The following is a 13,775-nucleotide window of genomic DNA, read 5'->3' as shown; positions in this document are numbered from 1 at the left end:
TATGGTGGCAATGAGGGGTAGGAGTAGTAGTATTGTGTTTCGGACCCAAGACAAGGGACAGAATTCAGGTGTTAGAGGAATTAGAGTAATAGACTATGGGAGGCGTCAAATATGGCGAGAACGTGAGGAAAGTGTTCAATGTTCGTCAATAAATACTAAAGAAGACAGAGTTGCGGCGATGGAGAAGGTCGCGGATATGCTTAAAAGTGCGAGATGCCAGCCTAGTAGTCACTCACGTAATTGGTACCTACCTAATGTACTTAGCATTGTACGCATGGGCAAAGACCAGGCACGTATGGCTTGGCCAACCAAAAGTGAATGAATGACCTGCACAGCCTCTCGAGTCGACGCAAGCACGAGCGCATATTGGAGTGACCAAACGCTTGGGTTGGTACATTATCCAGGCGTATCCAGCGTAGGGGATCCTAAAACCGCCACTCTGAGTTCTTGTTCGGGTTTCGCTGCGGCCGGAGGTAACCAACCCGGTGCAGGCTTGTCTGATGCAATGCGTGTACACTAAGTAAGTCGTGCTGTGGAAAGGGACCCGCACTATGGAATACGCAAGTCCGTTTCCAAGGCTCGTTCCAGATGCTTCCTTTCCATGTGTGCTACTGTTCGCAGTGTAATCACCAGTGGCTGTGCTGCTGCTGCTTTGTGCCGATCACGCATACTCATACATACCTCTCTCTCACACACACCCGGAAGGGTTCGCAAAACGGCAAGATGCATCTGGCATGTCAAACCAGCATGTCTGTCTGTCCCTTTGCTTCCATTCGTTCCAAACGATGCGGCCCGCTGTGGGTGGTGGACCAACGAAGAGGCTGGAGGCGATACTCGAGCCCACTATTATTGGCTGTCCGACCATTCCGGCTGCCTCGATGGTCTTTTCCCACATCTGCTACCTACCAGCTACCAACCCAACCGCCATGCAGGAACCTCGAGAGTCGCACTGCATTTGCATTTTTGGGACGAGCCTGATCTTAAAATAAAACTCGACTATTGATTCTGTGCATCTACTCAACATGCCCCGAGCCATTTCTTTCATGAATGTTTTTCATGACAGTAAGTGCAAAGTAACCACGGGATATCAACGACTTTGATAGGTATCCAGGAACTACCTACCTACGAACCTCTTTGCCCACAAACATGAGGCTCTAATGTAGTCTGCTACCTACAGAGTACAGTGCTGTTACTTCATTGGCAATATTCCCACCACAGCTCATTTATACAATGCGTATCTCTCAAGTGAAGTATTGAACTTCGACGGCAAGTCTAGTTTCACGACCGGTTTTCTATATGTTATGTTGGTCTGGTTAATCTTATTGATCGCTGTCATGCTCTACTCTTTTGTCTGCATATATTGTAGGGGTGTACTGCCGGGCTTCTCTCAGTTGAAACTGACATGACAATACTTCTCCGGTCTCAAAAGCTTTTATTGACTTCTCAAAACGTCCCACGCCTACCATGAAATATTGCTTCCATGAACCTTGCCTAATAGGTAATTCCGCAGGTATTCCTCATCTTGAAATGTATCAATGAAATACAAAATGGCTCATCTCGAGAGAGATCAGATCATAATTTAATTAATGACGTGTTCCCGAAATCTTTCTTGAGCTACCTACTTCTCTCTATATGTACGGGCCCCAGCACAAGGCGGACATCCCCTAAACCTTGTTGACCTTCAAGAGCGTTCCGAAAAATCAAACCTAATGGTAATTTACAAAGAGACCCCTATTATTGACTGAAACTCATTTCGAGATAATTGACGCAAGTCATGTTCTGAACTTCCAACATGTCTAGATTGACCAGCCTAGGCACTAAGTCCGTGTAAGTAGCCCCCTATAGTCATTGGAAACAATCTGTGTTGCGTAATAGCACATTTAAATATTATCATATTAGAACCCATTAACTGAAAACAAATTATGCTGGACACTGATAAGCACATCCGTTAAGGTTCGATCTCGGGCCGCCATGATAACGGCACAGGAGAAAATGTTTACATTCCGACAAAGTCTGGCTTTCATTTAAACAATCAATTGAAATTGATGCTCCCCCATACCGACGTCCATAGCCTGCTGTTATGAGAAAAACAGTCCATTCTTCGTCGACTTCACAGTAGAGCCCTTAGTGAGACAAGTATGTCCGAGTTTGTGATCAATGACCAGGATCTGACCGGCCTAAAAGGCAAAGTGGTGATAGTTACCGGTATGTTTTTTTTTTTTTTTTCATGTCTTGGTCTCACTTTAGTCTCACCCACTCTGTTTGAAAGAGAGTCTGCAATTGAATGAACTCACATTTGACTGTCCCTCTCACAGGTGGTTCCAGCGGCATCGGTCTAGCCACGGTGGAAAAACTGCTTTTGCTAGGCGCATCCGTCATCAATGGCGACATACAGCCTCCTCCTCCTCCACCACCACTCAAGCAAGACGGACATGTCTCGTCGGACAACAATGACACCAGCTCGCCCCCATATACCTTTGTGAAAACAAACGTGGCCGTCTGGGACGAGCTCGTCGCCCTCTTCAAGCGGGCCCGGGAGCTTCATCACGGCCGCCTGGACCATGTCTTTGCTAATGCCGGGATCGGCCCCTGCGCCGACTACTTGGCTTTGCAACTGGACCATGACGGAGACCCCCGGGAGCCCGCTTATGATACCCTTGATGTCGGTCTATGGGGTGTCATGAACACGGCCACCTTGGCGATACATTACATGCGCCGACAGCAGCAGGACGAGGCGGGAGGTTGGAGCGGGAGTATCGTTCTGACAGGATCCGTGGTAGGTTTACAACGACTCCGGGCTGTAGACTATGGTAAGTAAAAGCCAAACGTGTGGGTAATACATTCCATCTCTTTCGACTGACAATCATTGATGGCGACAGCTACTGCCAAGCACGGCGTGCTAGGCTTCGGACGAGGTCTGACGACGCTTGTCAAGACGGCTGGACTCCCCATCAGGATCAACACGCTGATGCCCTCGTGGACGGACAGTAATGTCGTACCAAACTTGAAGCGCAGTATGGACCGCATCGGGGTCGAGTTCCAGCCCACTTCGGTCGTGGCTCGCGCGGCTATCCTCATGATGGCCGATACAACCAGACATGGGCATGTTACTTATGTTGGGCGTGGTCGGTACAAGGAAATTGACGAGGCAGTGCTTTTGCCTGCATATGCGTCTATCAAGGGTGATTACCCTTGGGAAGACGATGTTTTCCGCCGGCTAGTGGAGATTGCAACTCAAGAGTCGAGTTGATCACCATTGACATGTGTCAGAACGAGGCCGGAGCGGAACTTGAGAGATATCGGATTGTAGAGAACGAATATTACGCAAAAGAATTTATATCGACAGGTATATCCTATGTTCTGTAGACTCGAGTGAGACCAAAACTAGGGAGCAGAACATGCGCTGATGCGAGGCGAGCAGATGGTATCGGAAGGGTTCGCTTTAACTATTAAATCTATTGTACGGGTCCATATACATTAATGGCTCTAGAAAGGCGCGAGGGGGTATACTTTCAAAAATAATCATGCGTCTTCGCTTTCTCCTCCATCTCTCCTCCAAGTAACAACTTCCGACATATGCCATCGGAGTTCTGACCTGCCCATGCGTGGTATAATTCAATATGCTTCCTCCTTCCCGTAGGTCACGTATGCTGTCGTAACAATGCAGTCGGCCTAAGGTCCAGCTCTCCAACTGGTTTCATGCGCTTTAAAAAAAAAATGGCTCCCAGGAGCTTCCACGAGTGTATCGAAGGGAATATTTAATTGTTTTAGAGGGGTCGTTGCGTGTGATCGGTATTTGGTCGGCGAATGTGTCTCGCAGGGCGATTAAGTGCGTGACCGTTGCAAATCCATGAATCCAATCCAACGAGTCAGAGGAACCCGTAAACCATTAACGCCAACGCCGTATTCAAATGAGTGACACGAATAATGAAGAGGGGAAAAGATTAAGGGTATCCTGTAGGGCCAGAGGTGATGGGCCAGTCGTCCTCGGTAATACTCGACCAGAAGATCCAGACCATGACAACAGAGAGGAGCGTGAAAAGCGTTTCAAACAGAGCTCCGTCAATCTTTCCGGAAGTGCCGTTGCAAATGTGCGGGCTGATGGTGTAGTTGAAAATCTGGCCCAACGCGAATAGAACAGCTGCGGCGGCAAGGTAAGCCATAGGGCGTACCTCGCCGAGAATTCTCAAGACCAATACACTCTCGAGAACAAAGAAGGCGACGAGAAAGATCAGAGGCACAAGCTGATACAGGACATAGAGCGCAATATTGCGGTTTGGTGCATCGTAACTGCTGGCCCAGAAACCTGTAAAGCCTAGGCCGGTGTCGAGAGCGATGTAGCCGGTACCAATGAGGAGAATTGCGCCCGAGATGACCATCAATCCAACAGACATCGGGGTGCCGTCGTCGATAATTTGAAAACCAACCACTGCGTTAAGCATGAGAATCCATGTAGTTGCAATAATCATTCCAATGTGAATTGCAGAAAAGGCCTATCAATGTCAGCACGGCTACTACCAAGGTTTCCATTGCCTTGGAGGGACATACGATGCGAACAGTTGAGTTCAAAGGAAACTCTCCAACCGAGAAAATTTCACATATTTCAATGATGATATAACCCAAGAGGAACAGTTGCATCTCTCTGCACACAGTGTCAGTATGGGGCAAGCTTGTGAGGAAGCGAGCTCGACGAACCTTCGACCCACAGCAGCCTTCTTCCTTTCAGATCGCAGCAAAAGTAGCACAGAAATCACGATGGCGATGCCACAGAGTAGGATAGATCCTAGATTTCCGAGGTGTCTTCCATTGCTCAAAGGAATGCCGGTAAGCTCGCAACCACCCCAGTTGCCAGTTTGGTTATGCGTAGTTGTTAACAGCTACGTGCCACAAATTAGAAATCAGACAAAGCGGCGTGCTAGGACATGAATACTTACATTGCAGACTGGCAGGGTCGAGTCGCGGCAGAACGCCTATTTGCACCATTGTTAGTTCCTTTGGTACAGATCAAGAATATGCAGGCATGCAGCCGCCGATAATGCGATTGACTGGACAGCGCATTCACAAGACTGAAAGCATACCTCGAAATTGCCAAACTGCGTGTCACCCATTGGAACCTCCAAATCAAGTCAACAATTGAGCGCGCCCGAGAGCACGGAGTAATTTGTCGTTGAGAATTGGTGGATTGAACGACGATCCTTCGACCGCGTGCAGTTGGGGGTTGATCGGCTCGGTCCGTGTACGATGATCGAATGTCGCGCGCGTGCGTGTTGTCGTCGGTATGCTTGTCGAACGATGGGAAGTAATTGCCAGCTCTTCACTTGCGACGAGACGCCAACAACGATGAAGAGAGATTGACGATGTTTGGCGGTGAGGATGAATTAAGGAAGCTTGGTAGCTTGTCGAGAGGAACGCTGGCTCAAAATGCAGGTCCCAGAGTCGGGCGCTGGCGTGTCTTGCCTGAATGCAGCTCAATGGATTCCTGTTCCTGAAAAAAAAGAGCGGGTCTGCACCAGAACAGTAGAAGCGCAAGTGTGGATGGTTCCAGTTGCTATGTGCCACTTCCGAGCTGAGTTGGTGCCTGCTTGTCTTGCTCTGCCCCCGGGCTGTGTCTTGGAATATTCTTGTCTTGTATTTGTGAATACAGCAATTGATGGCGATACGTAGAGATGGAGAGATGCTCAGTTTCTGTAGGAGTGAAATGCGAGCATGGGAATACTTTTCTGGAGCCACAGGATGGGAAGAGAGAAATGAAAGGGTAGGGTAGGGGGAAAAAAAAGCTCGGAAGCAGGTTTCACTCTCGAGGCTGGGCGGTTGTTGTGGTGACTTGGAGACGGAAAAGCTACAGTAGAAGGTACCTATTGTATGGATTGGTGCCAGTGGTGCCAACTAGGCATGAAGGGTGGTGAGCTGGGCCTGGCAATTTCCCCTACCATTGATTCGTCCAGGGACGGACAGGAAGGACAGGGCTCAGCAAGAATCAAGACAAGCGCATAAACAGCGAAAAAAAAGTTACAATGCTGGGCAGGCTATTGCCGTTCGACAGAACTGGACAAGACAAGAGGGTGCGGGTGGAGTCAGCAATTAAAATAACTACTGGCCTTAGCATGTCCCTCGCTCCAGGGGGACCCCTTCCTTTGCGCTTCCTTGAGTCAATCCCCATTACTGCTATCCTCCAAGGCCAGCCACTCGTATTGTGTCCCTGACCTCGCCCAGAGGCTGGAAAAAAGGCCACCCCGTTCGAGGTGATGCGCCGGACGCTTGTGCTGGTCAGTAGTACTATGGTACTGGGCAAGGATGCATGCACAATTGGTTACAGTGTTGGACGGGACACTAACGGCATCGGTAACGCGCTACGATCCGGCTATGAAATTGCTTCTCTAAACCCTGGTTGGTTACCTGTATGCACATGTACGTATGGCTGGTCGAAGCAGCCGGGCCTCGACGAGACAGACAGACAGACAGACTCCCTTGGTCGATTGTCATTTTGGTTTTGGCCTCTGACTGAACTGGCCCTTTTTGCTCGGAACGTGGCAGATCGATCTGCTTCACGACCCGTTTGCCTTTTCACCGACAGAAAGCAACGACAAGAGCACAGACTGAAGTCCCTTCCTCACCGCCGGACTGGATGGTCTGGTCTGCCGCGGGAGTCGTGTACAACGGGACCATCAATGGCAGTGGAACATGGAAAGATCCAGAGGCTCCCTTCTATTGGAAGCTTCCAACGACTGAGGCTAGGTTTCGAGCTCCGCGCGGGCTAGTTTGTAGCGGAAAAGCCACATTGATGTGGGTGGCATTTATGTAAGAATGAGATACATACTACTTACTCATGCCATGTTTCACGCATGAAGGTCGATATGTCAGTGTAACCATGCACTCTGCTTAATGCCCTTGTCAGCGCAATTATAAAAAGCATCTTCGTCATCAAGCGCAAACTTTACAGTCTTTGTCCATGTGTGATCTGCGCATATGATATTGCTTGTATTGCTTTACATACATGGCTGTGAAGTAATTGACTTTTTTGCAAGATATACACTTCCAGCTGGAGAAGCGGACGCGGCCCTCCCACTGTCTTTCCTCGACAAGGCTTGCAAACGGAAACTCCACGTCCTCAACCTTCTGGAGAACACTGATGAACCCACCCAGTGACCACACCCCTCAGCGTCCGGTGCTTGCCCGAGCGCTCCACCGAGAATGACCAGGGATGTGAATATGTAAGCAGCCAAAAGGCAACGTCCGAGGTTCTCGCTTCTGCATGCCATCGCAGTGCAGTGCAGACAGACGAGATGAGAAAATGCAAGGTGCCGACTTGGCCGATGCAAATCAAGTCCAGACATGCTCTGAGCAATCTCGTTGCCACTTTCAAGCCATTTGAAGAATGAGAATAATGCTTCCTCGTTTCTCTGTTTCGACATCCACCCGAAATAACAACTCCAAAGTTACAGCACGTCCATTATCGCCATGTACACGTGAAGCGGGTCCATCCATTAGGCTTTTCAGGACTCTTCAAACAGGAAGAACCCAGTTCGCAACAGCAGCCCGAGCTTTCGACAATCGACGGATCTTCCTCAAGGATTGCCATCGGTCCCTCAGCCCTTTCCTGCTTACCTTAGCTGGCAGCCTGACTCCAACTGCCATTCTCAAATTCGTAAAGTCTTCTCGTGGCAATGAGCCGAGTATCAGTATCGTGCAAAGTAAATGGTATACCACGGGAGTATACTATGTATCACGCCTGCTAAACACTTCCATGTTGTTCGCCATTTCCCTGGGGACTGCCGAGGGGCCAATCAACCAATGAGTAGTTGGGCCGTTCAAGATTGCCTTTTGGGCTTATCACAAGCTTCAGCAAGAGCCCGCCCCATCGTCCGTTCACAGCAGGGGGGGTTTAGGCGCCCAGCCACAGGTTAAACGCCTCCCATCCACTCACTAGATTTATGCGCTGTCGAGATGTCGACACTCAAGAAGTCCCTGTCCAATGCTGCTTAAAAGACCCCGAAATTTCGTTGCAGCAACCCTGAGATGATACGCATGGCTTTCAAGACTCAATCATGGTCGATTATTGGCGCGTCTAGTCTCGCCGTGGTTTTATCCCGAAACTGATTACCAAAGACTGAGGATTCTCAGGACTACTTGTCGGTGGATTCTGATACTTTCAATAAAGAGCCTTCTTACGGGTTGTCAATACTTAATTACCTTTAGCAAGTCGCCATATTCGTTGCCCTTTAGGGCTGGCAACGCCTCCCGTCGGCCGTTGATTTGGGCCATCGTGTCTTTTTTTGGTTTGCTAGTTCCCACAGCCTCCCAAGATACGTGATAGGCTTCGCGCCCATCTGACCAAGATGGGCGCGCAATTTGGCAGTGTCTAATCCAGATAAGGATCAGCTTCACGAACTGTAGTTAAATTGATACAGCATATAGAGTGTGTTGGATAATATGGACACTTTCCCTGGCAGGTATTGTGGCGTGATAGTCTCATATCCTGAGTATATTCAATGACTCCATTAATGAGAGCTTCATACTCGCCGTGTCATGTTGTTTTCAGTTCTCATGAAATGACGTGGTATCAGCGGGTTCCTAGGAAAATACTAATTCAGACACGCATTTATCTACACCTTGTAGTTGTAGATATTCTCGAATCTCTGGGGTTGTCCATTCGCAGCTGTAGGTCATATCTCATTTGGGATCTTTTGGCATCTCCCCAGAAAAGCGATCTGGTGTTGTCTGCTGATGTCGCATCCATCAGCCAGTGAATCCTTGCGGAATAGAATAGGTGATCATGCCTGCACTCTTTAAAAGCCGCTCTTTGCAGCAATCCTGCCTGCCTGAAAGACTACGATACATTCAGGAAAGACCCCGTGGTAGCTCAGATCCAATACCGACGCGGTGCAAGCCCCGGCATCTTAGCAGACAGGAATTGATCTGACCGCTTTCATGCGGAATGGATACTATGATGCCATCCGTGGAGACCTTGCCGCGGGCTTGGCTCAAGGGAGGCCGAACCCCATGACCCTCAAAGCGACGGCCACAAGACCGGGAATCTGCCTGCCCGTTTCCTCGTACCCAGCGACTCGGCTGCACTATGAGTACCACGTGCATTCCAAGGATATGCGAACATTCAAAAACTGATTCCTACGACACATAGTAACCCTCAGTATTTCCCCAGACCCCGCGACATGCAAGTCGAAAGCGAACTGAGGGGAACACTGGATATACTTGACTAATAGCTACCTAAGTTTAGACTGACAGTGAAGACGCCTCTGTGGGGTATGGGGGAGGAGTCGCAGAGGTATTAGACACGCCTATCACGGTTGATTCCAGCAAATGAGCGTCCAAAATATCAATTGATATACAAACGACTTCTTGGATGGGTACACTATCAAGGTCTTCAGAGCTTTGGAGCCGTATTTTCAGGGATCAATGTTATCTTTTTATCTGAATCATGCGCGTTGGGCATCTTTGAAATTGACTCGGGTTGCAGCACGGTTTGGCGGGCCAATGCAGGACTATTTGCCATGGTCAAGATCAGCACAAGTATATTGGCGGTTGTGCTCGAGTCAAATAGAGCCTCCGCCGTGACCTATCTGTTGCCTGTCTGCTTTATACTCTGGTGTATTGCAGGAGATTGTCTTTCCTGACTCTTTCAAGACGAGTCGAAGGTAAACATACAATTGTTTTTTTCCATTCCATTGGAAAGCAATAGTCAGCAAGTAATATATTATTGCCGCAGATGATGCTTTTATTTACAGCGATCGTCGCTTTCTGTGTTGTTACACGTGATAAGCCACCCCACTGCTGGATAGCTTTGCTTGGCTCGTGTTAGTGGACGTACAGAACAACAGCAGCTGGAGCTAACAGATACAGATAGAGTGATGCGCTCCGCTAAGAAACCTGGCAAATCTGGAGTTCCGGGGGGCTGGCTCCAGGCTGAGAAAAGGGGAGATGATTGTAGGTAAGAAGAGTAGGAGTGGAAGGGGGAAAAACAAAAGAAGGCTACGTAGACATTTTCATCATTTTTTGCACATGAACTCTTTCGTCGACGCTCATTCTCTTGAACTTCATTCTTCGTCCGCAATCGTGCTCTTTGAATTGTCCATCCATGTATTTGTTGATCTCGTTTTGCTAGGTAGCTAACTTGAACCATTGCTGTCGTCTTTTCGACTTTCCCCCAAAGATCGCAACACTCGCCTGCTGTCGGTTCAATCGAGTGCCAGGGTACATACCCCGTAGTGGTGGCACTATCTTTTGTCCAGATCTGGTTTGCACGAGGTCTCTCACTGGTGTCACTGGTGTCCACCTCCTGCAGCCTCTCGTCACTCCTCCAAAGAACCAAGGCTTCCCAGGGCTGCAAAGCGCACTACCGCCGCTTCCAACTGACCTGACCCCGTCAATCAATCACCCTTCGGTTCTGGCTTGGAAAACTGACCCGAGTGTGGTATAAACACTCCACTTTCTTTTTTTTTCTATTCCTACCCTTCTTATATTTCAATCATTCCCATATCGCGGAAGGGAGCTGCTGCCAAACAGCCCCATATCTTCCAAGATTCCTCCGCCGAACCAGAGTCGTCTTCCCTCCAACATTCCTCTGCGGACCCTCACTAGCCGTCCCGAGCACCACGGCGCCCAGTCGACGTCATTGTTGGCAGGTTCCCGGGTCGACGACGACCACCACCACGATCGCCCGTCGTCTGACTCTGCCGATTCCGAGTTCGACTCTTGGACTGATACGGGAGATATTGCTGAACAGCTTGCCGACGAGGAAGATCCGCTCAGGATACGCCTTGCTGACACATCGCTCAAAGACGACGGCTTGCTCGCCGGCGTCGTAGATAAGAAGCGTTCCAAGCATAAACGCGTTCAATTCCGCAGATCCGTATCCGAGCACAGTCCCCAGCGGTCATCACATCTACATGCAGACGTCATCAGCAAGGAAGCAATTGAAATCCCAGACGTTCCCTTTCGTCGACCTTCTAGAGCAACACGCCTGCTGTCCGCCATCATGCCGGGCACGGGGCTTCGCGGCCTCACAGGCAAAAGCCTGATGTATGTACACGCGGAAGATAAGGAAAACCCCTCAGATATCTGACTAGGTGCTGACCGTTGTTATAGCTACTTTACGAGTATATTCGTTTCTTTGGGCGTTTTCCTTTTTGGCTATGATCAGGGAGTTATGTCCGGTATTATCACGTAGGTGTTCAACATTGCACGCGCCCGCGCGTTATATAATCGTGCCTGCCACTAATGCTCTTGTCTACAGCGGACCTGACTTCCGGAATTATTTCAACAATCCTTCCCATGCCGAGATTGGTACCATGGTGGCCATTCTCGAGATTGGTGCCCTGATATCATCTCTCGCCGTGGGAAAAATTGGCGATCAAATTGGTCGGCGAAAGACGATCCGTTATGGCTCTGCCATCTTTTTCGTGGGCGGTGCATTGCAGACTTGTGCTACCAACATGCCCATGATGATGTTGGGCAGAATTATTGCCGGTCTTGGTGTCGGCTCGCTGTCGACCATTGTGCCGGTATATCAGTCTGAAATCTCCCCTCCACACAACCGCGGCAAACTTGCATGTATAGAATTCAGTGGTAATATTATCGGTTATACCACATCGGTATGGGTCGATTATTTCTGTGGGTACATCGAAGGCAACTACTCATGGCGCTTGCCGCTTCTTATGCAATGCGTCATGGGAGCGCTTCTGGGTGTAGGGAGCTATCTCATTGTGGAATCTCCAAGGTATTTACAGACTGCGATTGGCTACCATAAAGTGAATCATTGCTGACTCTGCCCAGATGGCTACTTGATAACGACCACGACGAGGAGGGTATTGTTGTCATTGCAAACTTGTATGGTGCTGGAGACATCCACAACGCCAAAGCCCGTGACGAGTATCGCGAGATCAAAATGAACGTTCTGCTGCAGCGAATGGAGGGCGAGAGGACCTACAGCGAAATGTTCCGTAAGTACAAAACGCGTGTGTTCATTGCGATGTCCGCCCAGGCTCTGGCCCAACTCAACGGCATCAACGTCATCTCGTACTACGCACCGTACGTCTTTGAATCTGCAGGCTGGTATGGGCATGACGCCATCAAGATGACTGGAATCAACGGTATTACGTACCTGCTTTCTACAATCCCTCCATGGTATATCGTGGATCGATGGGGTCGCCGGTTCATCCTGCTTAGCGGAGCCGTCGCCATGGCCATCTCACTTTCGTCTGTCAGCTACTTCCTCTACCTGGACATTGACAACACGCCAACTCTTGTGGTCATCTCTGTCATGATTTATAACGCTGCATTCGGATACTCATGGGGTCCTGTAAGTCTTTCCGACCTGTGATCTGTTTTTTTCCTCATTTAAAGCTGACAACCATAGATTCCTTGGCTTTACCCTCCCGAAATTCTGCCTCTCAGCATCAGATCGAAGGGTGCCAGTTTGTCGACAGCTGCCAATTGGACCTTCAATTTCATCGTTGGTGAAATGACCCCAATCTTGCAGGACTGGATTCAATGGCGACTGTATCTTTTGCATGCATTCTTTTGCGTTGTCAGTTTCATCACTGGTAAGATTTCGACCCCGCTGCTGCGAGTGAGCCATGATCACTAACAATGTATAGTCTACTTCATTTACCCTGAGACTTCTGGCGTTCGGCTGGAAGAGATGGATTCGCTATTCGGCGACGCTACCACGGCCATGGGCACCCCTAGCTTGAGGTCCGAGACTGGCTCTATTTACAGAGCATCGTCGCCAGTGCCCTCTCTTGACCTGCGCGGCCGGCCGGGCCCAGACTCGGCCATCCCGCCACTGGATATTGATCCGCCACACGTCAAGATAGTGGATGGCAAGCCTCAGATCCGCTCCGAGAGCCATTCCCGGGGCCGTGTTGGAGATTGGCTCAACCGGGTGACAGGACGAGGCGAGAGCGGCAGCCGTGGCCCAGCTTACGAACGTTTGGATCAACGAGACGATTAAGGCATGAGTACTGGACAGCGTGCATTTTCAGATTCATCTCACGAATTTAGACTTGGGGTTTGGTTCACATAGAGAGCATCGGCAGTCAACTCGTGCGGAAGCTATGTCCAGGCGCGATAACAGAGCGGATGAGAGGAAATGTTCATTGCACACTGGGTGCGTTGGACACACCATAATCTGATGAGGGGGTTTGCAAATCTCATGGGCGTACAAACTCAAGTACTCCACATGAGTGACATGCATCATCATTGGGGGTTAGAGGACAGAAGTTGTGGTTATTTAGTAGATGGTTTTGATTTATGGTTAGCGCCTGGGGTGTAGCAATTGGCCGAATTCAACGTTTTCATGACACCGTTGCATGATTTTTTTAAAGTTTTCCGGGAATTGATTGCAGATGGAAACTGCTGTCCATGTCTACCTATCTACCAACCTATGTACCTATCTCGGTGCTATCAATGCGAGAGCAAAGCATGTATAAAGCATGTATAAAGCATGTCTAAGACCCTTCAAAGAGGCAAATGCTCCCTTTCCCCTTTTTCCCCCTTCACGTCACTTTTTAGAGTGTCATGATTGCTTGGCTGTTTGATCGAGGTCTAGGACGGATTCTTGACCAACGTATTCCGTAGAAGTGTTGTACGACTTTGACGATGAAGCGGAGATGGGGAGTCGTGTACATGTGGAACGAACGGGTCAAAGTGAGAAATTGAATACAATACAGTGTCTACCTGAATACGTATCTTTCTACAAGGTGTGTATGTGCACGCAAAGAATTTGGAAATGAGAGGAAGAAAATAGGCCATTACGG

General features: G+C 49.3%; 3 protein-coding genes across 3 annotated transcripts; 2 read left to right on the top strand and 1 right to left on the bottom strand.

Moving 5' to 3' along the window:
* Nucleotides 1–2,138: 2,138 nt before the first annotated feature.
* PFICI_11402 (uncharacterized protein) lies at nucleotides 2,139–3,250 on the top strand (the record flags this gene model as incomplete). Its single annotated transcript, XM_007839983.1, has 3 exons — nucleotides 2,139–2,205; nucleotides 2,316–2,810; nucleotides 2,880–3,250. The coding sequence occupies 3 exons, from the start codon at nucleotides 2,139–2,141 to the stop codon at nucleotides 3,248–3,250; spliced, it is 933 nt and encodes a 310-aa protein (XP_007838174.1).
* Nucleotides 3,251–3,944: 694 nt separating this feature from the next.
* Nucleotides 3,945–5,108, bottom strand: PFICI_11401 (uncharacterized protein; the record flags this gene model as incomplete). The annotated part of the gene is made up of 5 exons (XM_007839982.1): nucleotides 3,945–4,493; nucleotides 4,549–4,642; nucleotides 4,696–4,877; nucleotides 4,935–4,970; nucleotides 5,079–5,108. The coding sequence occupies 5 exons, from the start codon at nucleotides 5,106–5,108 to the stop codon at nucleotides 3,945–3,947; spliced, it is 891 nt and encodes a 296-aa protein (XP_007838173.1).
* Nucleotides 5,109–9,866: 4,758 nt separating this feature from the next.
* PFICI_11400 (uncharacterized protein) lies at nucleotides 9,867–12,970 on the top strand (the record flags this gene model as incomplete). Its single annotated transcript, XM_007839981.1, has 7 exons — nucleotides 9,867–9,946; nucleotides 10,522–11,037; nucleotides 11,104–11,181; nucleotides 11,252–11,734; nucleotides 11,791–12,316; nucleotides 12,374–12,560; nucleotides 12,615–12,970. The coding sequence occupies 7 exons, from the start codon at nucleotides 9,867–9,869 to the stop codon at nucleotides 12,968–12,970; spliced, it is 2,226 nt and encodes a 741-aa protein (XP_007838172.1).
* Nucleotides 12,971–13,775: the final 805 nt, after the last annotated feature.

This window comes from Pestalotiopsis fici (assembly GCF_000516985.1).
Source record: "Pestalotiopsis fici W106-1 unplaced genomic scaffold PFICI_Scf_8, whole genome shotgun sequence".
Classification (NCBI taxonomy): Eukaryota; Fungi; Ascomycota; class Sordariomycetes; order Amphisphaeriales; family Sporocadaceae; genus Pestalotiopsis; species Pestalotiopsis fici.
Note: the sequence above shows the minus strand (reverse complement) of the source record. Positions and strands in the feature narration are given on the sequence as shown.